At 54.3% G+C, this 26524-nt stretch overlaps 1 protein-coding gene across 2 annotated transcripts in view; it reads left to right on the top strand.

Annotated features, from left to right (window-relative positions):
- ARHGAP44 (Rho GTPase activating protein 44) overlaps positions 1-26524 on the top strand; it is a 46404-nt gene that overhangs the window by 17969 nt on the left and 1911 nt on the right. Inside the window, exons 8-14 of one of the 2 annotated variants that reach the window (XM_080825812.1) lie at positions 1646-1759; positions 2405-2496; positions 3656-3836; positions 15405-15626; positions 19185-19342; positions 22160-22540; positions 24672-24722. In XM_080825812.1, coding sequence (XP_080681938.1) covers positions 1646-1759; positions 2405-2496; positions 3656-3836; positions 15405-15626; positions 19185-19342; positions 22160-22540; positions 24672-24679 — 1156 coding nt within the window. In that variant the 3' untranslated portion in view covers positions 24680-24722. The remainder of the gene's footprint in view (positions 1-1645; positions 1760-2404; positions 2497-3655; positions 3837-15404; positions 15627-19184; positions 19343-22159; positions 22541-24671; positions 24723-26524) is intronic. The other variant, XM_080825813.1, reaches the window with a different exon arrangement.

Below are 26524 nucleotides of genomic sequence, written 5' to 3'. Positions count from 1 at the left end.
CTTCCCTACACGCAGACTCCCAGCTTCAGCCCCTGTTGCCATCTGCCCGAGTATTTCGGCTTCCCCGTTCAAAATTCTAGCAGCCGATGGTATGGCGGGCCCTTGAAAAATTAAACATAGAATTACCATCCGATCCGGCCACGCCACTTCTGGGTATATATAGACCCAGGAGATGGGAAAGCAGGGACTTGATACTTGTACGCTCCTGTGCGTGACAAAGTCATCTGTAATAGCCGAGAGGTGAAAACAGCCCAAATGGCCATCACTGGGCGAGTAAACAAAATATACATATGACGCAATATTCGGCGGGTGAATCTCAAGGACATGGTGCTAAATGAAAGAAGCCAGACCCAGAAGGACAGATACTGTATGATTCCACGTCCGTGTGGTACCTGGAGTTGGCACATTCATGGAGACAGAAGGGGTGGGGGGGTGGACTGGGGGAGGGGAGCACAGGATGGGAGGGGAGTGTTTGATGGGCATAGAGAGTCTGTTCTGGGATCTGAAAAGGCGGTGATGGTTCTTTACAGTGCAAAAGTACTTCGTGCTACTGACTTTAATGCTGCCGCCCCTTAAAAATGATTAAAGTAGTAGTTTTTATGTATATTTTAGAATTTAAAAAAATTCCAAAGAGCGATTTAACATATGGCTTCCTCATTAGTTTCTTGAGCTGTAATTCAGATAGCATTGTGTCCTTTTAAAGTCCGCGATGTGGTGGTCCTATGTGTGTAGGGTTGCACGACTGTCATCACTGACTTTAGATCACTTTCATCACCCCACAAAGGAACGCTGTTCCCGTTAGCAGTCACTCCCCCATCCCGGCCCCTGGCAGACACGAATCTACCTTTTCCATCTCTACAAATTTGTCCCTGCTGAACATTTCACCGGGGTGGACTCCTGCAACATGTGGTCTTTTATGTCTGGCTTATTTCACTTAGGATGATGTCTTCAAGTTTCATCCGTGTGGGAGCATGTGTCAATATCTTGTTTTCTTCCGTGGGTGAATAGTATTCCATTGTATGGCTGGACCACGTTTTATTTATCCTTTCCTCCCTTGTGGACATTTTTGGATGGTCTGCACTTTCTGGCTGGCTTGCATAACACTGCTGTGATGAACATTTGTGTGCAAGTTTGTGTGGGGGCAAATTCCTCTTGGGTAGGTCTCTGGGAGTGAATTGTTGGCTCGTGTGCTGAATCTATGTTTAGCTTTTTTTTCCATTAGCTCTCAGAGCCCCACGGAGGTTACTCCCGGGGGACACCACCCCTAGCATGTAGAGGTCCCTGCTGATGACACCTGGACACTTCATTCCTCATGTCTGCCCCCAGGGAGGGTAGCAGGTGACTGAGGTTTGAAAAGAAGGAGGGACTTCAGTCACTAGACACTGAGTCAGAAGGAAAGATGGGGAATTTCTCTGGTCAGGGTTCACTGATGCAGATGTTGACATGTAGTAGAGTGAGATCGGAGTCTGTCTGTTTTTTAAGCATTCTCACGGCTTGGCACATTACACATCTTAGTTGTAATGCAGGATGTATGCGTCTCGCTGTCAGCAAGATGGGCTGCGTGAGAGAAACTTCTGCCCTCTGCTGGTGAAACGTCGCTGGGGTTGAGCCCGAGTCAAACCTGGCGCTTCTGTCTTCCTTTCAGATACTTGATCAAATTTTTATCCAAGCTATCAGAATATCAAGATGTAAACAAGATGACTCCCAGTAACATGGCAATTGTGTTAGGCCCCAACCTCCTGTGGCCGCAAGCGGAAGGGTGAGTGCACGGGGAGGAACGTGCGTGGGGTAGCGTATGGGCAGGACAGCCAGGGCCCCAGATTAAGGGTCAGCCTCCTTTATTTGTCAAGTCCTATTTCTCTCTTGGCCTGCTCATGTTTTAGGTGCAGGAGAAGACCCAGAATTCTGCAGATCTTTCTCACTGATAGAGCTGCAGGCCTGCAGCGAGGGTCTTCTCTGAGCTAATCTGAGTCCACCGTGGGCCAGGCAAGTTCTTCCCGGGCCTTCTTGACGGTCTGTGAAGAGCACACATCCCAGCAGCTGGCTGCCGGGGACGGAGGGCTGTCTCGAAAGGGAGAACAGAGTTGGAAAGCAGATGAGTCTGGCAGTTGTGAGAATCACACCTCACAATGAAAGCTGCCTGATACTTGGTGATTTTGGTGATTCCGTGTATATTACTCATTTACATATCTCCTTAAGGAGGACTTCTGTGGCGACCCCATTCTGTAGAAGAGAGAGAGAGGTTCAGAAAGGTGAAGTGTCCTTCTGAAGACAAAGCCTACTGTCAGCCCTAGGTCGGCAGGCTTCCGGTCAGGGGCCGTTCCTGGGCTGTGGGGCCAGGCGTGCCTCTCCTCTGCCTCAACTGGTAACCCGGTCCTGCCCCCTCTCTGCTCTGTGCTTGCAGGAACATCACGGAGATGATGACGACAGTTTCACTGCAGATTGTTGGGATCATCGAGCCCATCATCCAGCATGCAGACTGGTTCTTCCCTGGGGGTACGTGGCGGCATCGAGATCCGGGGGTCAGGGAGCCGGGGGAAGAATAAGAGTAGTGCTGGGAGGTGTTTATAATCAAAGGTGTTTATAATTAATCCTCCTGCACACCTGTATGGGTCATGGTGGCTTCTTACCATCTAATTCCTGGCTGAGCAACATTCTGGCCACAGGATGGACACTGCTTGCACTAACCATGTCTGTGGATTTTACTGGTCTAATATCCATACCATGGTGTCTTCAAATCTACGGATCATGAAATGCTGGAGCAGAAAGGAAAGAGAGCTCACCTGCTCTTGTAGATGCCACATAAACCTGAGATGGGTGTGGTGGGAAGGTGAAATGTTAACAGTTCTGGGCCGTGTCCATCAGAGGGAATCAGTGCTGATCTATCATGGAGGAAGATGGATAGTCTTTACTTGGTTTCAGGTGTTTGACCACGAACACTCTTAACTTTTAATGTCCTTAGAGTTCTGTTGATGACACAGCTGGGTGAGGGTGGGAGATCAGGATAAAGAAATAAAGGAGGTAGGAGTGTAAGGCGTAAATCTGTAACTTTGCACATGAGCGGACTCATTTACCATTGCAGGTGCGTAGGTTGTGGCCAGGAGAGAAAGGGATACTTTCGTGTGTCACTTGACAGCCAACAGTCATAGTGACTTTAGTGAAATCTCTAGTTTCCAATTCTTGTTAATGTTTTCTCTTTGGTTTTCCAGGAAGATAATGTCATCACCTATAAATAATATTGCCCCTTATTTAATTTTCTTGTCTTACTGCATTGGCCAGCACTTCTCCGATAGCATTAAATAACAGCTGCGGGAGTGGACCTTGCCCTTTTCCCTGATTTGATTAAGACGGCTCTGCCTTTTTCAGAAAGTGTCCACCTGTTCCTCTTTAACTAAATTGTTTTTTTAATCATAAATAGAAATTGTTTTATTTAATGTTCATCCTATTAATGTGATAGGTGAGCAGTGGTGTTCACCTGCTAATATGATGAATTATATTAGGATGAATTCGTATTAACAGGTGACCTAATCTTGAACCACGGGACACCGTTTTCTATGGGTAAAGTGTAGAGGACAGGCCACGCGTGGTCATCTCTCTCCTGGCTGGGAAGGGCATGACCAATAGATCGCGTACACCCATTCTCTCTTCCCTGCAGAGATAGAGTTCAACATCACGGGGAATTACGGGAGTCCCGTACACGTGAACCACAACGCCAACTACAGCTCAATGCCCTCCCCAGACATGGACCCCGCGGACCGGCGCCAGCCCGAGCAGGCCCGCCGGCCCCTCAGCGTCGCCACGGATAATATGATGCTGGAGTTTTACAAAAAGGATGGGTATGAACCAGTGTCCCTTTGTCAGCGTTGGGGGGCCAGAGGGGGGATTGGTGGGGGGTTAACACCAGCCCGGTGTTAACCAGCCGGGATTAGACTGCACTCTTGAGCAGTGGTATAGGCGATTTGTTGCAATTAAGCTATTGCCTCCTCCTCTGTGTTTGCTCCGGGCTGTTGTGACTGAGTCCCTTGGTTTGCTTCCGTGGCTCTAAGGGCAGAGGTAAGTGCAGCCTTCTGAGCCGATGGCTGTGATCCGTACTGATTACTTTTCATCAGAAGGAAAAAAAAAAAGTTGACCAACAAAGGGTATTTAAAGAAATACATGAACAATTTATTTTCACTCAAAATGTATGAACATGTGTCAGTTGTCAAATCCCACATGGTTTTCACCGACGACGGCTCTGCTCCTTCTTGTTCTTGAGCAACGCTCGGGCGTAAGCTTGTCCTTGAACCATAGCTGAACGTTTGACCTTCAGAACGTGTCAGGTTCAGTCTCTGTGAAACAGAGAGCAGACCTAACCTTGAAGCGACCTGAATGTAAAATTCCTGTAAGTGTTTAAGATTTCTGCTCATCTCCTATGACTGATACCTGCAGTTCCTATGATGTAGTCGCCACAAGACTCATGAAGGCGTTCAACTTAATTTGCGTGGGAACGACCCTCTCGACACTCGTGTTCACGTCCGCTTACATGACGTGTAACTGCGTACCGTGAGTCCCGAAACAAACAAAACGGGCATCATCAGGTTTCGTAACAAGCACAGCTGATTGGTGGGGAGCACCAGCCAGGGCAGCCAAAGTGTGTGCATCGAGAGCACCCCATAAGCTCAGGGAGTCAGCGGCTGCGTCTTGCAGAAGGAACTGGCATTGCACTGTTTGCTCCGGCAAGTCCGTTGTGTAAAGAATTAAAAATCGCTGTTGGGACACAGAATTCAGCAGCTGCTCTTTCAAAACGGACCAGGACCAGAAAGCCCTGAATGGGAATAACAGAGATTCGGACAGCTGCCTTCTGCCTCCCTGACCCGTCTCGAGGCAGCCAGAAAGATCGGCTTGCTTGTAAGGTGTATGGCCTTTGGGCCTCAGAGGGGAGGTTGAAAACCAGGAACTATAGGGGTGCATCTTAACTGTTCACCCCTCTTGGTTTCTGAGTGGAGGTTGGCACTGGAAACCTGGACCTGTGTCCTGGGATGATGGATCCCTGCTTGTCTCCTTAACCTGCGGAGACCCTTGCTGTGTGTGGGTGGGGAGAGGGGCAGGGAGGTGCTCTATGCTGTTGGTTATGCTCCAGCTAATGAGGAAAGAAAAACTAGAAATGCCTAGATGTCGGAGAGAGTAAGGGGGAAATTCCTTCAATCTTTTTTTGAAGATTGATTTATTAGAGACTGGGGGCAGGAGCAGAGGGAGAGAGAATCCTGAAGCAGACTCCCCACGGAGTGCAGAGTCCAAGGGCGGCGGGGCTCGATCCCAGGACCCTCCCTGAGATCATGACCTGAGCTGAAATCAAGAATCAGACGCTTAACCGACTGAGCCACCCCAGCGCTCCCTCCTTAAGTTTTTTAAAAAGCGCATGCTTCGAGTCCGATCTTTGCATGGTGAGAGAGAGAGATCCAGAGAGAGGAGCGTGTATTAGCAAGTCCCTCAGACTGTTTTCAACCTCGGTTTAAGCAACGCTGTTCCTTTGAGAAATATGTCTAGCCGAGAAGATACCCCGGAGGATGAATTCTGATCCCAGCTGGGTTTTGGAGAACTGCTTTGGTCCTAGTGTTTCTGCACCCGAGGTGTGCTGCTCTGTCCTTTTCCTGCCAGACCCTGGATAGAAAAGCAATCTGGATGCCACCTACGGGAGAGTTACCGCTGCGGAATCTTGGGGCCGTCGAGTCTGCTGGCCCCCAGAGTACGCAGGCAGAGGCAAAAAACTTGAATGATGATTTTTTTTAAAAGTGGGCCCCATGCTGGCCATGGAGACCAATGCGGGGCTTGAACTCACAATCCTGAGATCAAGACCTGGGCTGAGATCAAGAGTTGGACGCTTAATGGAGCGCCTGGGTGGCTCAGCTGTTGAGGATTTGCCTTCTGCTCAGGTCATGATCCCAGGGTCCTGGGATCAAGCCCCACATTGGGCTCCTTGCTCAAAGGGAAGCCTGCTTCTCCCTCTGCCACTCCCCCTGCTTGTATTACCTCTCTTGTATCTCTCTCTGCCAAATAAATAAAATCTAAAAAAAAAAAAAAAAGAGTTGGACGCTTAAAAGACTGAGCCACCCAGGTGCCCCTTGAATGATGATTTGTTAAGCAATTGCCTCCTCTCTCCATCACTCAAGAACTTTGTAAATGATTTGCCCATTCCGCACACTGTTCTGATTTAAAGCCAGAACGGCCGCCATCTGCTTGAAGGGCATAGGGGCTGCGCTGTATGAATTACTCTTGTAAGCTAAGTGGATGTAGTTTATGTATATTAAAACTTGCATTGAACGTTAAATGATGTGGAGGGCTTACTAGTACAGGGGCACCCTTGCTCCGTTGTCTGGCGCACTGGCCCAGGTGCTTTAAGGTACAGTGAGTTTGCAGATGATCAGTTCCTAACCAGCTTTCCCAGAAACAGAAACCTACAGTTGGAAGTGTTCTCGGGGGAGAAGACTGGCCATTTGCACCAGCGGAAGGCCCTTGTGCTATTTTAGCAATAGTAAGGGAATTCTCCGCATTTATCTCATTTCGGAGCTCTTAAGATCTGGGAGACACATTGTAAAGTCTTCAGACTACCCTCTTGAAACACTGACAAATTAAAGCCCACTTTACGAAAGCATTTTGGTCAAGTTAAAAAAAAAAAAAAAAGCACATCGTTTTCCTGGCTGATGGCTTTTATACCCTAGATCTCATACAAAGTGGATCACTCCCTGCCCCAGCTCCAGGCTTTGGTCCTGCTGCCTTTGATTAAGGATGACTCAGGAAATGGAGTTTCTTCAGTAAGACCTGGAGGCAGATTTTAGAGCTCACATCCACCTTTCTCATTACTGTGATTGGCAGAATAATGCCTCCCTCCCAAAGCTAGCAGCAGGTCCTAAACCCTGGAACTTATAATTATTACCTTATTTGGGAAAAGAGTCTTTCCAGATGTGATTAAAAGAAGGACCAGGAAGTAAGGGCTCCACTCTGGATTACTGGGGTGGCCCCTAATTGCAATCCCATATATTATAAAATTTAGACGGAGATTTGATATATGCGTGCAGAGAAGGAAAAATGTGAAGATGGAGCGGAGAGATTTAAGGATGTGGATGTGACTGTGTGCCAAGGAACGGAAGCCACCAGAGGCCGGAAGAGGCAAGAAACAGCTTCTCTCCTGGAGCCCCTGGAGCACAGCTCTCCTGCCATCTTGATTTCAGCCCATGGCTACTGATTTTGGCCTTCTGGCCTCCAGAATGGGAAGGGAATAGATTTCCGTCATTTACCAACTTTGTGATGCTTGTTACAGCAGCCGCGGGACCTGATACCTCCCTCCATATGACAGGAGCTTCGTGGTGAAAGCGGCAGCAGGTGCTTGGTCCTTCCCGCCATTGAGGGTCAGAATCTAGCTGCACTCCCTTGGACTACGAGCTGGCCTCAGCAACTGACTGATCTACTGGAATGTGACAGAAGTGACGTGCTAGGACTTTGGAAGCTGGGTCAGACAGAGACTTGTCGATTATGCCTGCGTCTCTTAAACACTCACTCTTAGAACACAGTAACCTCGCTGCGTGGGAGCCCAGGCAGCCCCTCGGAGCAAAGTTAAAGCCCCCAGCCTTCACCCCCAGCTGAGCACCGAGCTGACGGCCAGCGCCCACTGACCAGCTTTGGGAGGGAATGGTCTCAGAGCCTTCCTCGCCAAGCCGAACCTTCTCAGCTAATGCTGTGTTTGGTACACAGCTGTGCTTGCCAGACTCTGCCAAGAGTGTGGACTTGTGACCCAGATAAATAATCTGCTTCGTTTCAAGGGTGGCTCGTTATGCAACAAAAGATAGAGCAAGCTTTTTTAAAAAAAAGGCTGGTGTCCGGTGGCCCCAACCCCATTTGTCGAGGCTGCCTTAATTTGCCTGGCCTGGGATTCAGACACTGGTACTTTTTAAGTGTCCTGGCTGATTCTCATGCATCTCTAGGGTCGGGAAGCACTGAATCACAGAAACATTTTGCCGATCTGAATTTGGCAGTGATACAATTTTTTTTAAAAATTTCAGAACTTTCCTTCTGTGGCCCTCGGGTGTTGTTGTGAGGTACGGGCTGTCCTGACTGTGCCAACACTCTGAACCACAAAGTATTGATTAGGTCACCCCATGCGCCCTTACACTCTGTGTAAGCTCTGACTTGGAAATTTGAGGGTACAGGTTACTATGTATTTTTCGTGCTTGTTAGTATGGGCTTTTTGTTTTGTTTTATAAAATAGCAACATCTATCTCACGGATCCTTTGTCCCAAATAATACATGAAAATAATCTCGCAGATCCTTTCTATTTTTCTGACAACGGCAGAATGCCATCCCTGATCCCATCAAATATTTTTGTGTGTGAGCCCTATTGCCTCCTGAAGGGTTGGACAAGATGTCTGCACTCTCTTGCCCATCGCCCAGGAAGGACCCATAGTCCCTAAGCATTTGTCTGATGCCTCCCATTGCCCGAGTCCCTGGCCGAGTCTCAACAAACTCAGCTGAGATCGTTGAGAGGGCTGCACCTAGAGGGGAGAAGAGAAATGATGTCACTGAGGGACCATCCTTCCTCGTTCACATCTTCCCGATGGCTCTGATCCTCCCTCTTTCTACTCCTCTCTGCCTCCACTCCCTGCCCGCTGCCAGCCGTAGACCGCAGAGACCCTACCGGGACCACCGCTGCCCATCCCATACACACCAGTCTCCCTGCTGCCTGTTTGCCGCCTTCTGGCTCCGGCGCATGCTCTCCACTCTCACCCTGCTGGCTAACATCCGTGCCACCGCGCCAGCTCATCCTAGCCTCTGGAGTCCCAGCAGGATGGCATCTGCCCAAAGAAATCCCAGTGGCCTTGGCTCTTTATAATCAGAAGACCAACGCTCAGTCCTCTTTCAAGTCTCCAAACCTGCCGTGCCTGCCGCCATTTTGTTTGTTGCGCAGCTGTCTGGTCCTCAGAGGAGCCCTACCAGACCCACTTGACTGCAACCCCAAGATCTCTGGGGATGTTTACACCAGAGCCACCAGTCTCCCCTAGAACTCAGTTTGCTGTGTGACGCGTCTTTTGCCTGTGCTGGACACCTGGTCTGCGATGAGTCTTGTCCCACCCATCTGGACCTTCATCTCGATGTCCAGCACTTTGGAACAGGCCCTTTAATTGAGAAGGTTCAGAAGTGATGTGAAAGGTGCTCTGTGCACAACTGGTTGCACTGTTGGTCATGCTGGGTTGGGAGGGGACGGAAACCTGGGGTCTGATGGGCTCGGAAAACTCATGATTCAACACGCAGAAACCAGTGCACATAGTGTATGACTTCTTAGTCTTTAACATGTCGTCACGGTCATAAATCCTCATAAGGTGGCTGTGGCATGCTTCCTTTCCCAGATCTATTAAATCAGAAAGCCCGTGGTCACCTGACAACCAGAACTAGAGGTTCAAAGGCCTGTAATTGCAGATATTAGGGTGCTCTGCAGAGCCTGAAGGGGAGGATGGACAGCACACAGAGACCGTGACCCCGAAAGGCATGTCGCCATGGATAGCTGGTGCAATAATTTTATTTCAGATAGAGCCTGAGGCTGTCCAAAGACGAGCTTACCTAGAAAGTCATCCCGGTTGCTAGTGGGAAATTTGACTCCTCTTGGGTTTGCATTGACCAAATGGACCTTGTTAGAGGTATATTCTCAGCCCAGGGCCCCAGCTCAGCTTCTGTGTCACCAGGATTTATGCGTTTGTGGGTGTTGAGATCAGGTCTGCGAAATGTAGCCAGCCTTTATTCATACTGGGGAGGTGAAGAAGCTTTGTTGTTACGTATTTAAGAAAGGAATTATCTATCCCCAGAGGAACTGGAAATTACTTGATTCTGCCCTCCGGGTGAGTGTAGCCAACGCTAAGTCTTAGGATTTTTAGGTTTCCTGTCCCTCACCATCTGGGGACCCCGCAGACCCCAGCCACTGCTTCCTGGATCCCAAGTTTATTTTAAACATTCCCTGAACTTCTAAGTCTTCAGTGGATGCTTGGGGACCTTCCCAAATTCCCCAGGCTCCTGCTGTCTGATGGCAGATGCATTTCTTTTCTCCTGTCTCCTGGCTGGCCTTTGCCAAATGTAACTGCTTTTTGGAACAGCCATCATAACGTTCCAGATCTCTCTAGACTTGAGTACTTCAAAACACTATATTAGTTAATATCTCTGGCTAGGATTATTCCTGACCAGGATTCAAAGGCAGCATGGCAGATGTCTGTCCTACAGAGGGGAGAAAAGGAAAAATCGCCTGCCTAATGCCTGACGATCCATTCCCTAGAACGGTTCACAGCAAACTTCTGCTCTGGGGTAAATACATTCTTTATGTAGATGCCTGATCTTCCATCTTTCAGATTTGGGCTTCTGTCTTCCCTCCCTCCCTTCTTCCACTAGCGCAGTCCTTTGTCTCTTAATTTGTAAGGTTCTGGATCTTAATGCTTTCCCCATGTGGCCTACCAGGTTACAGACTTTGTAATAAGAGTACGGCTTCATTTCCTGCATCAGGGGAGACGTTTCTAGGTCTGACCTTTCTAGTTCCTTGTCTATGCACCTTGTGGGAGAAAAATCCCTCCCCCCTTATGTGAAAGAGCCCTGTTATGAACATGCAAAGGATGAACTTTGAGATCGGGCTCTCTTCCGAGTTCAATTCTGGCCACTGGACCTTGGGAAGTGACCCTCTGAATGCCTCCATTTCTTTAACTGCAAAACGAGGAACTGATAGCGTTGTTCTGTCTGTTACATAAAATCCTACTTAGGAAGCATTCAGAACAATGCCGTGGGATACCTCAGCTGTTTCGAGTACACGGACTAGGTTTTTGAGTGACATTATCTCATTTTTAAGATCGCGACATGGCTGGGCATGCTTCTCCATGAGGCACTCTGCCCGACCCCTTCCTTTGCCGTCATGCTAAGAACACCACGAATGTCTGTCTGTCCGCCTCCACCCCCTCATGGGCAGTCAGGCTAATTCTGCAAGCACAAAATTCAGCGAAGCCAGCACGGACTGGCCGAGGACGTGGACGGTTTCAGGAGGCTCCTTGGGTTGTGGAAGGCCTTCCGTAGGGCAGAGGGTGGCCGCTGTTTCCGCCTGAACTCCTGCTCCCCGCCGCAAGTTTCATTTCCCAAAGAACCTTTCCGCCAAGATGAGACCCTTCTAGTTTTTCCGTTCTTTCTTGCCCAGATGCCCTGGGCCGGGCGGTGAGACTTAAGGAAAGAAGACGATCTCCTCTTTATTTTTCTGTTTTTTAACACCTAGAGTTCTCCAAGTATGCTTTCTCCTCCTCTGAAACCCACACTGGCCCATCTCTCCAGATTCCTGCAAGACCCAGGAAGCTCTGTTCCTTGTTTGTTCCCCTTACTTGTACCAGAGAACTGTCCCTCTCCCCAGATCTTTGGAGTTTTGTTAGGAAGGGATGTCAGTCTCACGGCAGATCCTGTAAAGCTGGGTGGCGTGACCCAGATGGGGTCTCCCCCAGTGTCTCCATCTCCTGCTGGCCTGATTGGACTGCGCGCTTCTGTCCCCCTCCTGTCAGCTTGTTTTAGGCTTAGGTTCACTGTCTGTCTTCGTCTGTGAGGATTAAAAAAAAAAAAAAAAAAATCTACCCTTGGTGCCTACAAGGACAGAGCATCATTGTCAAGGCTGCCACTTGTTGGCTTCCTAGCAGGTGCTCAGTAATTTTTACGTACTGTTTTACTCGTTCTTTACAACCCTGAGGTTGTACAGAGAACCATCAGAAGAAACCAGGTTTTTGGTAACAATCATCGCTATCACACAGTAATGAGAAAATCTGGGATTCAAACCCCCAAATCCCTCCTTCCAGAGGGCGGCGTGGCTCCCCGGAAGCATTGGGGTGAGCAGAACGGAGGACCAACTCCTCACCATCCAGCTTACCAAGCCTTTATCTTCCGTCCACGAGGGTGCCCTGTGATTCTCTGTTCTCCAGCTTGTCAACCCTGTAAAATGCCATTGGCAAATCTAGACAGACTTCTTACGGGGCACACCCTGTGTTTTCCCCCCTCACCCATCACCATGGACCCTTGAGTGGCCACTTGGCTTCCTCCCCCAGGTGAGGGTCCGAGGGCGTGCTAAATGTACCTTGCCACTCAGTCACTGTAAATTACCTTCACGGCAGTGCTGGAGGTGGGATAGGAGGTATAAGCCTCATTCTGTAGATGGACAGAGAGCTCTGCCGAGTCGGTGGCTTAACTGGGTCTAGAGGCTTGGATGGTTCCAGAACCTGTTCCCCGATACAGTCTGTAAGGAAAGGTACAGAGTGTGTCCTATGATGAGTTCCATACAAATACGAGGTCCCAGCAGACTAGGAGGAGTTCAGCAGGGTGGATTGTGCATCAGTAGGAATTGTCATTGGGTCCAACCCCCCCTCCCCCCGCCCCCGTGCACCTCAGTGATGAGCAGCTCAGAGCTCTGAGTTCCCTGCCCCCCTTGGCTCTTTGACCCTAAAAGACAGGAGTGGGAGACAGGCATCCCAGGACCAAATGCAGGCACTCCTGTCCTGCCTCCCTGCTCCCACCTCCCACAGGACCCAGAAAAAGCCGTAAGAGAGGCTTGCCCTGAGGTCCCCTGTGGGATTCTGGAACATACTCCTGCCTCCTTATTAATTTCCAAACCGTTTGCTCCTTAGAGCTTCTTCCTGGCCTCTGGCTTCTTCCTCTGCCCTGGATTCATCTCTAAAGGGGTCTGAAAACCGATTCCTTTAAATTTTCTTCAGGAGGCAGTGAGCCATGGGAAATCTTTTCCATCCACACTGGCCTCAGTGACTTCTCATGGAGTCCATCGTGTTTGATTAATTGCTCTTCCATTTCATCCCTCTCTTGGTAAATACCGTCAGTTTCTTGATTCTGGCTACTGTTGCTTCTTCCCAGGGAATCTTAGTATAACCTTTGGGTTGTGTTCTCCTGTCTTTGAATAGCTTCTGCTCTGTGGCAGTGTGCCAAGCCGTTTTATAATTTTTGTCTTCGGGTTGGGTTTTATGTAGACATCCAGACCTTTCAATATTCCATTTATTTATACCAACTTTGTTTTCTGAAAGCGAATATGCATTGAGTGTCCCCCCCCCACCCCACCCCGGAGCACTGCCTTTGTGACTGATGCACTCTGTAAAGATTTGCATTGCTTTTCCAAAGGTCTGCGAATGATGCATGTGCACTAGGAAGGGGAGGTGCTGCCTCCCCTCAGAAAGGAATTTCAGGGGGGAGAGTGGAGATTGCATATGGCACAGCAGTCCCTGTGTCAGAGCAGGAGCCTGTGCTCAGCTCTTAGTTCTTGGTAGCTGAGTTTTGCTGCAGATACTTCCCGGGTCTTGCTCAGTCCGTCCCCCATGCCCTAGCTGGTGCCTTCTCTTGGGAAGCCAGATCAGCAGGGAGTCTGGTGTCTGAGCCTGCTGATGCTTGAAGATGCCGTTGGAAGTAGAAGGCACCCCCCAGGAACCCTGATCCTGGAGCCCGTGCCTCCCTGGTGCTTCCCTCCCCACCCCCAAATGGAAAGGTCTTCCTAAGTGAAGGAACATAGGATAAGGAAAATGGGGTGAGATTGACCTTGGCACTTTTCATCCTGATAAATTCAGAAGCTCATAGTTGTGTCCCTTGCAGTCCCTTTTAAATGCAACCGACTTCCCCCCCCTCAACTTTCCCCCCAAGTTTGGCCTGACCCCCAAGAGTGATTCTGGATGTCCTGTAGAAGGTGCTTATTTTTTGGTGGCGAGTCCTCAGATCCACGACAACTTGAGAACGAGTGGGTCTTGGAAAGAGACCCAGCCCCTGGAACTGCCCCCCCCCCCCAATCCCCCAGGTGCCTCTTCAGAGCCATACAAGGGAGGTGAGGAATAGTAACAATGGCAGGACATAAAAAGCGTCAGGAGGCTGTCCCCATCCTAGTGCCTGCTCAGGGTTACTGCCATCTCTCTGCAGGCTGGACCCCATGGCTCGCTTCCTTAAAGGACCCAAATCCTACCCGCTACAGCCAGTCTCCAAATTTGAGCCTTTTTTCTCGGTTTGTTGAATCCCACTGCTGGTCTCTAAGGTAAATGCCCTTCTAGGTGGGCAGAGTTCACAGTGTACAAGCCCTTTGCCTCTGATGGGTGTGGGTCGGAGTAAGCACCCCATCACCCCCATATCCACACCCCACTGTGCCTGTCTGTATGCGGCAGACACAGGTGCTGGGAGGTTTCCCTCCTGCACGAATGTGTCTCCCTTAGTACTAGAAACGCCCAGTCTTGGTTTAGTCAGTGAGGATCTTGACTTCATACCATAGTACCAGTTAGCTTCTAGACCAGAGGAAGGAATGAATAGCCTTTTAAACCACGTAACTGGGAAGCCAGCAGATAGCTAGTTCTACCAACTTTTACTCTCCCTTAGGGCACCGGCTCCCCCCACACCCCTACCCCTACACACACCAGTATCTGCTCTCGGCTTCTCTCTCCGTTCACGTTGGAACAAAGGATAGGATCTTCGCCCCTTCAAACAGAAGAGCCCCTTCAGAGAGGCCAACCGAACTGAATCCGTTTCATGGCACAGCAAAAGCCTCACTCTCAGCCCCTGACCTTGACAAGACAACCTGTGTGTCCAGAGGAAGGCATAGTTTTTTTGACACTAATATCTGTATGTTTCTGTCCCTGCAGCCTTAGGAAAATCCAAAGGTACGGTATCCTCGGGTAGCTACGAGGCCACGTTCAATCTCTGAGAACAAGCCATGCCTTTAGTGAGCTCTGCGAGAGGGTGAATGTGCCGTGTTTGGTTGCTTGGCCGACTTAGTGGAAGTGGGGTCTCCGTGGTTGAAACTGAATCACAGCCCGGAGGGACCGTAGGCACGGTCGGCCCCTCACCTGCCGCATAGACCTGCGGGTGTGGCCTGCGGAGACTGTAGCTCGGCCAGGGTCCTGGGGCTAGTGCAGGAGCCCTGACTCGGGCCTGTGCCCTAGACCCCAAGTGACAAACAGGAGGACGGATGTCTAGATGTTTCCTGCTGGTCAGTGCCACCTTCTAGTGCGATGCTGCCCCTGCCGCTCCCCCCACCCCCATCCCCGCCATGCCCACCTCCATCTCCCACTTGGGGGAGGGAGTGAGTGCCCCAGAGAGGCTGCATTCTGCTCTAGGGCAAGCTTGGATTCCACGCGCAGATCCCGAGGCCAGCTGGCTTTGGCAGAGGGTAGAAGCGCAGCCGCCAGGCGCGCCGGGGCCACCGGTGTGCAGCCGGCCTCCGAGCAGCCTCGGGCGGGGCAGCGCCCCAGCCCGGCCTCGCTTCCCCGGCCCAGGAGGGTGCTAAGGCTGTGCTGCTGTTCTCCTGGCGGACGTGCTTGAATGTGTCCGCTGTGCGGGGGAGGGCGCCTGCTCCGGGGCACGCGTGGGTAAGCGGGTGTCTTTGTGTCCCTCGCCAGCATGGGCGTGAGGGTCATGGACACGTCCTGGGTGGCTCGAAGAGGCTCCTCGGCCGGCAGGAAGGCGTCCTGCGCCCCACCCACCATGCAGCCCCCCGCGCCGCCCGCCGAGCTTGCTGCGCCTCTGCCGTCGCCCCTCCCGGAGCAGCCCCCGGACGGCCCCGCAGCGCCCTCACTGTCGCCATCAGGCTTGGGCCTCCAGCCCGGGGCGGAGCGGACCAGGTAAGCGGGGCCAGGCCAGCCAAGGCGCGCGCGGGGCGGGGGCGGGTTGGCTGCGCCCTCTCCGGGCCTCGTGGATGCTGTCACCTCCCTGTTCCCGAGCCTTTGTGTTTGGCTTTCTGCATCCTGCTGGCACGCAGCGAGTGATTCCCAGCTCTCCCCCACCCCGGTTCGTCAGCTGGAGCCCCGGCTTCCCGAGAATAGCATCCTGCAGCGAGCGTGCGAGGTGGCAGCTCGCAAAAGCCGTGAGAGCGCTAAGTTGCCAACTCCGGTCTCCCCTTCCTTTTCTGCCGTAATGACTTCCCGATTCTGAAACCTGGGGCTGTAGTTATCCTCCCTTTCTCTCCTCTCTACCTTTAGATGCAGAGGAGCTGTTTCCCCATCTGCTTACCCGGGTGCAAATCAGGGAAGGAGTGGAGGTCATGTGGTCACTCGGGCGGGGCCTGGGCACCTGTGCGGTGTGATGCCCGCTTGTGTTTCCATTTGTTCCAGGGCAGAAGTGAGGGAGCTCCTGGCGCTCCTAGTTCAGTGAATGTTTATGGGGGACTGAGTCCTTCCAGAGAGAAAATTCGGGACCTGTGCCCTTAAGGCAGTTCCCGTCCCCGTGTGCAGACTCAGGGCACATGGCCATTCGGGTCCCAGCAGAGAAGGTGTCGTCTGGCCCTTCCTTGACGGGCATCCTGGAAGGGGGAAAGGCGCAGGACTACTTCGCTGGTTGCTTCTGTCTGTTCTGAAACAGCTCTGAGAAGCTGGAAAGCTCTTTCAAATCAAAGGCCACTGTGTGTCTGTAGTGGGGATACAGCATTTCCCCCGGGGCTCCTGCTGAAGACATTTTGGAGGCTTTGGGAAGCTGAACTTTTCGTCCAATCTTTTCTCTTAAGATTGATTTATTTTAGAGAGAGAAAGCACGAGAGGGAGAGAGAGTCTTCAGCAGACTCCGCACTGAGTGTGGAGCCTGAAACAGGGCTCCGGCTCACGACCCTGAGATCACGACCTGAGTCCAAACCAAGAGTCGGACGCTTAATAGCGCCCCATCACCCGATCTTTATCATACACGTCCACACAAATACCAGCTTCCTCCATAAAATGGGGAAATGACAAGAGAAAAATGGGACAGTCAGCGTTGGGGAGTGGGCAGCTGGCAGCGGGTGTGCTTGGGTCGTTGTTGATGGCCCCAGCTCAGGGCTCGAGGACAAGGGCCCTGGCTCTGCACTCGCTGGGCTTCAGGTCCCCTCGAGAGAGGCAGGTGCGGGCGGGCAAGTTCAGCAGACATGTAGAGGACGATCGCTGTGGACCAGGGAGGCTGACGAGGAGGAAGTGAGCAAGTAGGAGAAGTGCCGCAAGGCTTCCCTTCTTGCGCTCTTCTCGGCTTCGTCCTGATTTCCCATCTGAGGGCCGACTCTCAGTGCTCAATGCTGTTTGACCTATAAAAGCTATTTTTAGAAAACGCCCCTCCAAGGTGGATTTCCCCGGTATTTCCAGAATCTCAAAGATGCGTGGTGACCCTGAGAGTCGCTCCTGGGCCGGGAGCACCACCCACGGGTTCCGAGTATTTGAGAGCTCATTGCCTTTGCTCGTACTGTCCTTTTTTGGGGGGGGCACCCAGCTCTGAGATGTTCCCTTGGGTGCCCGTGTTCTTCTACCATTCTTTTTCTCCGCCCACATGGATTCTTCCCAGTACAAATGTGTGTTCCATTGTTTTTGGGTTTTTTGTGGGTTTTTTTTTTTCTGTTTTCTGGACATTCGCAGCCCAGCTGATGTTTCCCTCCAGTTGCTGGATTCCTGTCTGCCCCCCTCCCCAGGGTGGCAGGCCCTCCCCTCCCTCTGGCTTGCTTCCCAGGCCCGCCCCCTCCAGACCTGGCGGCTCTCTCCAGCCAGGCTCAGCCTCTGCCTCCTGCTCCCCTGCGTGGCATTGACTCCGCCCCCGAGCGCCGCTTCCTGCCCCTTTGCACCCCAGCTCGCTGTGTCACGTGTCCCCAGAACTAACCTGTCCTTGAATGTGTCCTTACCACCTCCATCTAGTGCTCCTTAGTAACTGCCCCCCCCACTGGGTCAGCTGCACCCATGCTGGGGGGGTGGGTCAGCGAGGTCAAGTAGGTAAATAGCGGTTTCTGTGGTGGGGGGAGTGCATCAGGTGGGCGGGGAGAGAAGGGCCAGCTGCTTGGTCCCTAGATTCCCCCGGGGCAGAAGACGCTGGTAACCCATGAGAAGCCAGTTTTGTTGCTTGCTTGTTGTGGGTTTTCTTTTTAAGATTTTAACTACCTGTTGCTGGTGGCCGAGGTGGAGGCAAGAGTAGATCGATATTTGGCTGTAATACCTGGTGCCTGGTGACTTTGAGCCTGAAGAAGAAGAAAAGGGCCCCCTCCCCCAGATTGTTTTTCATTAAACAGAGAAAGATGTCGTTCTTCTAGCGCCCTCGGGATGAAATGGCTTCTGTGGCCGGGGGTGGGGCGGTGGATTACCCAGGTGTGGTTTGAAGCTCACCCTGAGAAGGAGAGAGTTTACCTCAGCCTTGAACTTGACGTTGCCTTAACGCCTTCACACGGGGGAAAGCTAGCCACACTTTGGATTTTGCTGTTCGAGCCCTGGTTCCCGCCTCCCGGTCCTGCTGGCCGTAACCCGCTGGGACGGGGTGGCAGATGTCCAGCTCTCTCATATTTGGGGCCTCTAGCTAAATTTAGGGAACAAAGATGCTCTGCCTGTTTCCGTGGGAAAGAGGTAGCTCTTGCGAAGGATTTAGGTCCCGAGCCCCGTGCCTGATCCCCGAGGGCAAGAGGGTCCAGGCGGCTGCTGACAAGGGTGACGGGTGGCTTTCATTCTGCTTCACTAGGGGCTGCCTGGAGCATAAGTAAGTGGGAGAAAGAGCCCTTGGAGGGGCTCAGGGCGGAGGGACCTCCGGAGCTCGATTAGAAACATCTGCCGTGGAAGGGGCATCTCGGGATGGTGGGGAGTGACGAGCTGGCCATTTCTTTGCTGTCCCAGTTCTCTGGCGTGGAGGAGACTCTCTGTGACTATGTGCTCTATCTTTAGGACAATGCCTGGCAGAGAAGGAGCTGTGGAGGGTGAATCCCCTTTGGGACATGGTGACCTGGGGTGTCCCTTTCTCAATTCAGGGGACTCCAGAGACCCTCCTTGCCATGGGCTCTGACTCCCCTAAGCCTGGGGCGGGGGGGGGCTTGGGGGGAGCTGGGACTTGAACTGGCCATATGTGGGAGCACAGTGAGGCGGGGCTGTGTTCACCGTCCCACTTGCTGGGACTGATACCCAGGCTGGGCCCGCTGCTTGGGCTGTGGTATGGAGGTCAGGGAAGTCTGCCCAGAGCCGTGGCCCCACAACACAGAGTAGGGGCGCTCGTGGGCTCCTGGCAGGAGGTAGGAGGTAGGAGCAGAACGCAGGTGCCCAGAGCCCAAGAAGGGACAGTCCCCTCTCCTGGAGCATCCCTGCAGGGCACGGGGCAGACGGAGGGTTGGCCCGGCAGAGCTCGTGGGATTGCGACCCACAGGCTGGCGCTGTGCCTGCCTGAGTCTAGGGGTTTTCTTGTCTCGTGTGTTTCTGTCCCAGCACTGCGAAGACCAAGGAGCTTTCTCCGGGATCCGGGCAGAAAGGAAGTCCAGGCTCCAGCCAGGGGACACCCGGTGCAGGGACACAGCCAGGGCCACAAGCAGGCCCCAGCCCCAGCCAGCCGCCCCCAGACCAGAGCCCGCACACTCTCCGGAAAGGTACGTCACCGCGACCCTTCGCGCAGGTCTCCAGTTGGGGACAGTTGTCATGATGCCTGGTCACTCCTTTCCCTCGCTTAGCATGGACGTTGAGAGACCGTGTGGCTTCGTGAAGAATCCTTGGGCTGGGCATTAGGCCTCTGGGGAGTTAACCGACTCCGAGGGGGCCCACTTTGTCTTTAGTCCTCATGTCACTCGTTTGAACCGCGGGCTCAGTCGGCTCTGCGGGGGATTGTGTCCCAGAGCCTGAGACGTCTCTGTACGCAGCATTGTCCACAACGACACGTCTTTCACAGATCTTGACGGGCCCTACCACCGCCTCTTAAGATGCTCTCTGGGGTCTTGTGTAGGGGCCCCACGCCCCGAGCTGGGGCCTGGCACGGCTGCCTACCCCTGGGATTGTTTCTAGAAGGTGACTCAGAGCAGGGAATTGGGATTGTCACTACAGGAGTCCCGGCCTTCAGGGTTTCTGGAAGCCTGAGAATCTCTGCCCTGACCTGGGAGCCCCCCAACCCAGAATCTGCCACGGAACCCACCCTGAGGCCCAGTCACTCTCTCTGAAATGACCCTCCCAGAGCTAGAAACATGCTCTGTGGTGACATTTCATCAACGGGGGGCTGCACAGACCGTGCGCTTAAACTTCCTTGTTTTCTCCTTACATTCTTCCTCAGCAAAGTCTCCCAACTTAAAGTGGCACCTTGTTAAACTTGTTCTCGGGTCAGGCCTTTCCAGCTTCCCGGTGTGGCTTTGGCTCCAGGCTTCACGGAATAGGGTGGCCCGCCTTGTGCCCCCAAGCCTCCGCAACAGGTCCCTGCTGGGCTCCCTGGCTCTGGGCTGCGGTGGCGGGTGCCAACCCCTTCCCTATGGTCTTAGTTCCCCGGTCATGCCCTGCACAGCCTATGGGTATGTTGTGAGCCCCTCCCATGTGCAGAGCCCCCTGCTGGGCCCCGAGAGTGCAGAGCAACAGGCAGAAAGGCAGACATGGGTGCGTGGTTCAAGGGAACCGTGGGGAGATGTAGGGACTCCCTCCAGACCCAGGAGCTGGGGCACCACGGTGGCAGTGGGACTTCAGCATCCCAGCGCCCTCGTCCAGCAGCCGCGGGTCACCCTTGTGGTCCAGACACACTTGCCTGTCCATCTTTGTGTGCAAAAGCCTTTACACCTCCCTCCGACCCCGAGAGGTAGGGTGACGCCTAAGCCACCGTGTCCGATGGGGTCAGGCCTCTGGTTCCAGGCCCGTCAACCTGATGCTGCCGGTGGCAGGTCAGAAGGTAAGTAGGGAGTGTGGCCTGGAATGACCCCGGTCCCTCCCCCTGGGGGTGGTCGGCAGCTCCAGGTCCTCGTGTGAGAGGCAAACCTCTCCCACCAGCCGCCCCCTGTGCCTGCTCAGCTGTTTTGTGTTTTTAAGGTCTCTCGGTCTTTTCACACCGTGTTTCCAGTTTTATGTCCTGGCCTAGTCCTGCCGCCACCAAGGAGGGCTAAATGTCCTCTCGAACACGGTGCCGTCCCCTGTTCCTTCCTTCCCTCCTCGGGCTCGTGCAGGAGGCGGCCCGTTGGAGCCTCTGCGCCTGGGGCCCCACTGGCTGCCCTCCCAGTGAGTGAGCGGCCCCCTCCGGGAGCTCCAGGAGCAGGGGCCGGGAGAGGCTGCCCCGTCCTCGGGTTAGATTGCTGAGAAGGGCTGGGAGAACGGGTCATGGTTCTGGAATGCTCTTCCATGCCGATGCTGTGTAAGTGCCACAACGGCGTGGAGAATTGGCGGTCCTTCCTCTCGTGGAGCGGGGGTCTAGACGGGCTGTCAGGGCAGAGGCGGGGTGGTTAAGGTGAGGGAGGGAGCTGAAGCCACGCTGGAGAGACCGTGTCCTTGTCTTGTCCGTGCTGTCCACTGACAGAGCCTGGGGAGCTCGAGCCATCATTAGAATAGACTTTGTTCCACGGGCGGGGGAGCGGAGCTGGGAGAGGAGAGTGCCCGAGGCTTCCTTGAGCACCTAGAAGACAGATTCTTCTGCACTTGGCGCCGTGCATGGCAGCCCTTGCTTAGTCGTCCCATGTTAGCAATCGCTGTCTCTAAACATTGGCCCGTGGATAGGATCATTCTTACCAGTTCATCGTCAGTGAAAGGTGTAAAGTGTTTGCCGTGGTGTAGCACGATCCAGTAAACAGAAGCGGGGAGGGGAAGGCAGAACAAAGAGGGGGAGCGCGCAGTACATCTCTCTGCACAGTCCATGCCCCGCGGGCATGAGTCTCAAAGGAAAACTCGGGGCACGCAGGTACCCAAAATTCAGAGGAAGGACAGGGCAGGTTGGGGGGAACGGAGAAGTCGCTGGGGAACTCGGTTGTCTGTGGCTCTCGCGGGATCCTGGAGCCAGCATGGGCATGGTCAGCCAAAAGTCAGTTTCCTGTCCTGCCACGCTCCAGTGTCGCCAAGTGAGCTCTAGTCGTCCCCCTTGGACCCTGTGTCACCGGCTCCCCCTTCCTCCGTGTACCCTGATACCATGGGGAAGTGAAGAGAGGACACTGGGCAGTCAGCCGCGGCCTGTGCACGGGAAATTTGTTCTCCACCCTGGCGAGGGCTGTGTGGATCATGGCAGCAGTCCAGGGAGGAGGAGGAGAGATTAGTGAACAGATGGGGAGACATGAAAGCTTGGAGTTTGAGGTGAATTTTTAAAAACCGCATCGGTTGCTCGGGTGGCTAGCGCAGGGAGCCTGGGGCGAGGGGGCAGCAGGTGGTGGGAAGGGGCGGTGGCCGCGCTCATAGGCCTTGGGGACAGCCAGCTTCCTTTCATGACCTAGTGTGTATGCCTGTGTTTTCTCTTTCAGTTTCCAAGAAGCTGGCTCCAATTCCACCCAAGGTCCCCTTCGGCCAGCCCGGGGCTGTGACCGAGCAGTCCGCCGGCCAGCCGTCCCCACTCAGCCTGTCCCCTACCCCACCGAGCACCCCTTCACCCTACGGACTGAGTTACCCCCAGGGGTACTCCCTGGCCTCCGGCCAGCTCTCCCCAGCGGCCGCGGCCCCTCCCCTGGCCTCCCCTGCCGGCTTCACGAGCACTGCAGCCAAATCCCGGCCCACCCCCAAGCCCCGACAGAGACCCACCCTGCCGCCCCCTCAGCCTCCCACAGTCAGCCTGCCGGCCCCGAGTCCGCAGTCCACGGAGCACCCCGTGCTGGACGGCATGGCCCCCGGGGAGAGCATGTCGACAGGTAACCAAGCCGCAATACCGCCACAGTTTTCCACGAACCTCGGCGGGGTGTGCCCAGTGGTGGGATCCCTGGTGCCACTGCCCATTAGCACGTCTGTGTGCCCCGAGGTGGCCGTGCTGGTGCCACGTGTGGCTTCTCTGACCGTCTTGGGAGCTCCCCCCACCGCACATGAGGCTGGTGGAGAGCAGCCCTGGGATCCAGACTGTCCTGCAGAAGGGCTTCTAATGGGGGTTTCTCCCAGTGAAATGCCCGCCAGCGCGGGGCTCTGCTTGTGTTCTCCGCCTGGGGGTTGAGCACTGAGTACTTGGAGGTGGTGCTCGGTGCTTCGGGAGAGGCTGGGGGGCTGGGTTATGACCGCAGACCAGCTGGCATCCAAGCAGGGTGAGACATTTGTGCCTCTCCTGGGGTAGAGTTCCGGCGTCTTCAAAGGTACAGACCCTTATCTTGAGAACAGAGGCTAAGAACCAAAGACATTTTCTCCCGTGAATGGAGTAAGCCTTATTAGAAACGTGCGTTTCCAGCAATATTTAGAGAAGGGTCAGTTCCAGGAAAGACACCGGTCCCCCTGGTTCTTTGAGGAGCTTATTAGACAAGCCCACCACTAAATTTAGTCTTAAGTTTAAAAATGAGAGATAGAGCTATTTCCCCCCCCCATCTCCCCAAAAATATAGAAGTGTGAAGCCGCACACACCACACTGAGCGAAAACCGTTCACTGGTGGGAGAAAAAGGACGTTTTTTGCAACTTCTCCCCAGATACTCTGACCACGCGACGGGAGAGAGTTGGGGCTTGCGGGTGGTGACCGCTAAAGCCCGGCTAGCATTTTCCTCATTCAGGGAGGCAGGCAAGGCGTTGGCCTGTGTCCTGGCATGGGAGGGGGCCGCGTGTCCCCAGGCGGCAGAGCCTGGCCATGTCTGTTCAGGGCTGTCCTGAGTAGCAGGTGAGGCAGCACACACGCCCCAGATACGTGCATATAACACATAGATGCTCCCCTACACATACACACACCCACCCTGCACACACATTACATGATTACCGGATTCATACACATGCATACAATCCACACACACACACCAGATCCATGCACGTAATGCGCAGGTGCCCCTACACTTACACACACCTTCCCTGCACACACACAAATACTGGATTCATACACATGCATACAAACCACACACAAACAGGCACCCACAGGTACACATCACTACACACATACCACATCCCTACGCCGCACACGTGCACACACCCACACACACCCATCCACATGCTTCGAAGGGCCGGCCGTGTAGTCCTAGGTCGTCAGTTCCCTGGGATTTCTGACGGGTATCGTACTTCCCCTGTGTTTTTGTCCAAGAGTGAGGATTCCCCCCTCAATCAGATGGAAGGTGAGTGAGCGTGTGGAGTTCGGCTCCTGGCACCCACAACGGGTCTCGTCCGACTGCCGTGCTTAGGATGGGTCCGGAGATCTTCGTATCGTGGGGAGCGGGCAGCCTCTGGTGGTTGGGCTGCTCTGCTTTTGGATGGGACTCATGTTGCACATACAGCTGATGACATCCGCCCTGAGACTTATCAAATATTAAGGAAATTCCTCCTCAGAAGTCCACAACACCTCTCCCTGCTGGTAGTCGGTGGTGGCGAGGCGTGTTTCCCACGTGAGCCCCCGCGGGAGGGGGCACAGGTGACAGCAGGAGCTCACGGTCGCCCCGAGTCACCCCGAGGGGCTGCTCCTGCCCACACACCAGCCCCCCCACTTGTCCAGCCACCCCAGGGAAGGGCTGCCGGGGAGCGTGGATGCGGGAAGCATCGGACACAGGGTGTCACCGGAGAGAAACAGGTGGGAACACCACGGGAGTTGAAACTGGGGGGGCCCGAAGTGAGTGCCCCGCCTTCCTCTGGGCTCTTCCGAAACGGCTGACCTTGAGTGCTAACAGCACTCTGGCCCCCACACCGTGGTGCGTCTGTCGTGTTCTCTGGCAGCAGGCTGTCATTCTGTCCGTCCGCACGGGTCTTGGCCGGTGCAGCATCTGTGACGCTTTGGTGCCCCCCCGACTGTGATACTCAGTGTAGTTGATTGTCATGTTCTTGTTTCATCGTGTTTATTCCTTTCTCCGAATCCTGTCGTTGTGTTCCTGCAGCTGTGTGACATGAGGGCCGCGGTTGTGGATACGTGTGAGGGGGATTTCAGGGTAAGCGGCCCCAGCTCGCCGGGCCCCGGCGCTCGCTCGGCTCTGCATGTGGCTCGGACCTCCCCACCGCATGGCAGCTCCGCTCCGTGCCTCGCCCCGGCCTCGGGGGAGCACTCCGGTCCATGAACTCCTCTGGCTTTTGGGGGATCACTGGCCGCCTTGGCTCCGGCTGGCTTCGCGCTAGGAGATGGGGAGGAAGGCCGCAAGCAGGCTTCGCAGGCTCTCCCCTCCTCTGGCTCTCGGGCACCCGGGTCAGCCCCGCCATCCCTCTCCCTTCGGCCTAGTACCACAGGGCTCCCAGGGCTGTTCTTCCTGTGGCGTGTCTGTCCTCGGATTGCCCGCCACAGGCTTTGGAGCTAGGTGCCTCACTCGCTGCATACGCCTTGGCTTAGAGAAGTGTCCCCAGGAGGGTCCCGCCTGGCCCAGAGGACACGGCCTCCACTGCGGGGTCGGGAGCGGGCTCCCTGCGGCCGTGAGGTCGTCCTGGCCGACCCCCACTTTCCGAAGTGGGCTCGAACTTGTCTTCCTCGGGTCTGACACAGCGGGCAAGTCCTGAAGAATCCACAGTGGCAGGATTCAGGCCTCTGAGTTTATGTCCCCCAGGGCCTGGCGCCGGCTGCCTCTTTTCTCAGTATCGGGGGAGCGTTTATACTGGGTTATGCCTGCCTCTGGCCACAGGGAGCCGATGTGCAAAATTAAAACCAAGGGACAAGCAGGAGAGAAGCCGGAGGGAATCAGGTGTTCTTGTCACAGTCTGGGGCGGCCAGAGTAAACCAGGGGAGGACCCCCCTCCCCCAGTTCCTGCCCTCCAGAGCCTCCACAAAAGCTGCTAAACCTTTGGTCCTGTGGAGACGGGGCAGGCACAACACGAGGCGTCCCTTGCCCCTCCACCCACAGCTCTCATTCCAGACGCTTCTGATCCGACAGTGGGGGCTTCTCTCCCTCCATCCCGCTCCTTGGCCACTGAATTGCCTTCCCCGAGGGGTCTGAGGGAACGGCCAGGTTTGCACCTAGTAGGTCCAGGTCAAACCTGTCATCTGCTCTGGGATTCCCGTTTGGGCCACAGGGAAGGTAAACCCGCCCGAGGCCACACTGGCTGCGTGACAGAGATGGGATTTGAAATCTAACAGCAGGAACTAACGCTGCAGGGCAGGTGGCCCCAGCAGAAAGGGCAGGACACAGGCTGCCGTTGCTGTACCCCGAGGCAGGAGGAGCGAATGTCACTGGCAGAGCCGAGCCTGGGAGCGCCAACTCTGTGCTGAAGCAGTGAGATGAAGACAGGAATGACATTTTGGGGGCTGAGGGTTGAGGGGGGGTTGGTGACGGAAGGACCTCTGTCCCACAGCTTCCATGTTTGTATGTCTTCTAGCGCAGTGTCCAAATGTTTGTCCACCTGGTACGGTATGTTTAGGCTTGAACGTTGACTTTACAAAAAAAAGCTTAAGACTGAGAAACCAGCCCACCCACCCCAGGCTGACCCAGGGCTGCCCCTGTTCTAGGAACTCCACCCCCCCCCCATTGTCTGGGTCTCCAGGAGGACAGCAAGGCTAAGTAGGGCCAGAAAGGAGGTAGGCCAAGGAGGGGTGACACCGTCAGGGTCCTTGGTTCTGGGGCCCACCACGCCCCCCCCGGGGGTCCACAGGCTCAGCGCTGCCCCTCCCGCCCCCTCCTCTGTGGCCTTGCCTTAGATCAGCCGGCTGTAAGGAATGGCCTGGTCTTTGCCAACTTGCAGAGGTCTGGAGTCCCAGATGCGGAGCTCTGTTGCCTCGGGCAGTCTCCCTGACCATCTCCGGAATGACCTT

This window comes from Martes martes, assembly GCF_963455335.1.
Source record: "Martes martes genome assembly, chromosome: 16".
In the NCBI taxonomy this organism is placed as follows: domain Eukaryota; kingdom Metazoa; phylum Chordata; class Mammalia; order Carnivora; family Mustelidae; genus Martes; species Martes martes.
The sequence above is the reverse complement of the archived record's forward strand: the minus strand, read 5'-3'. Positions and strand labels throughout refer to the sequence as shown.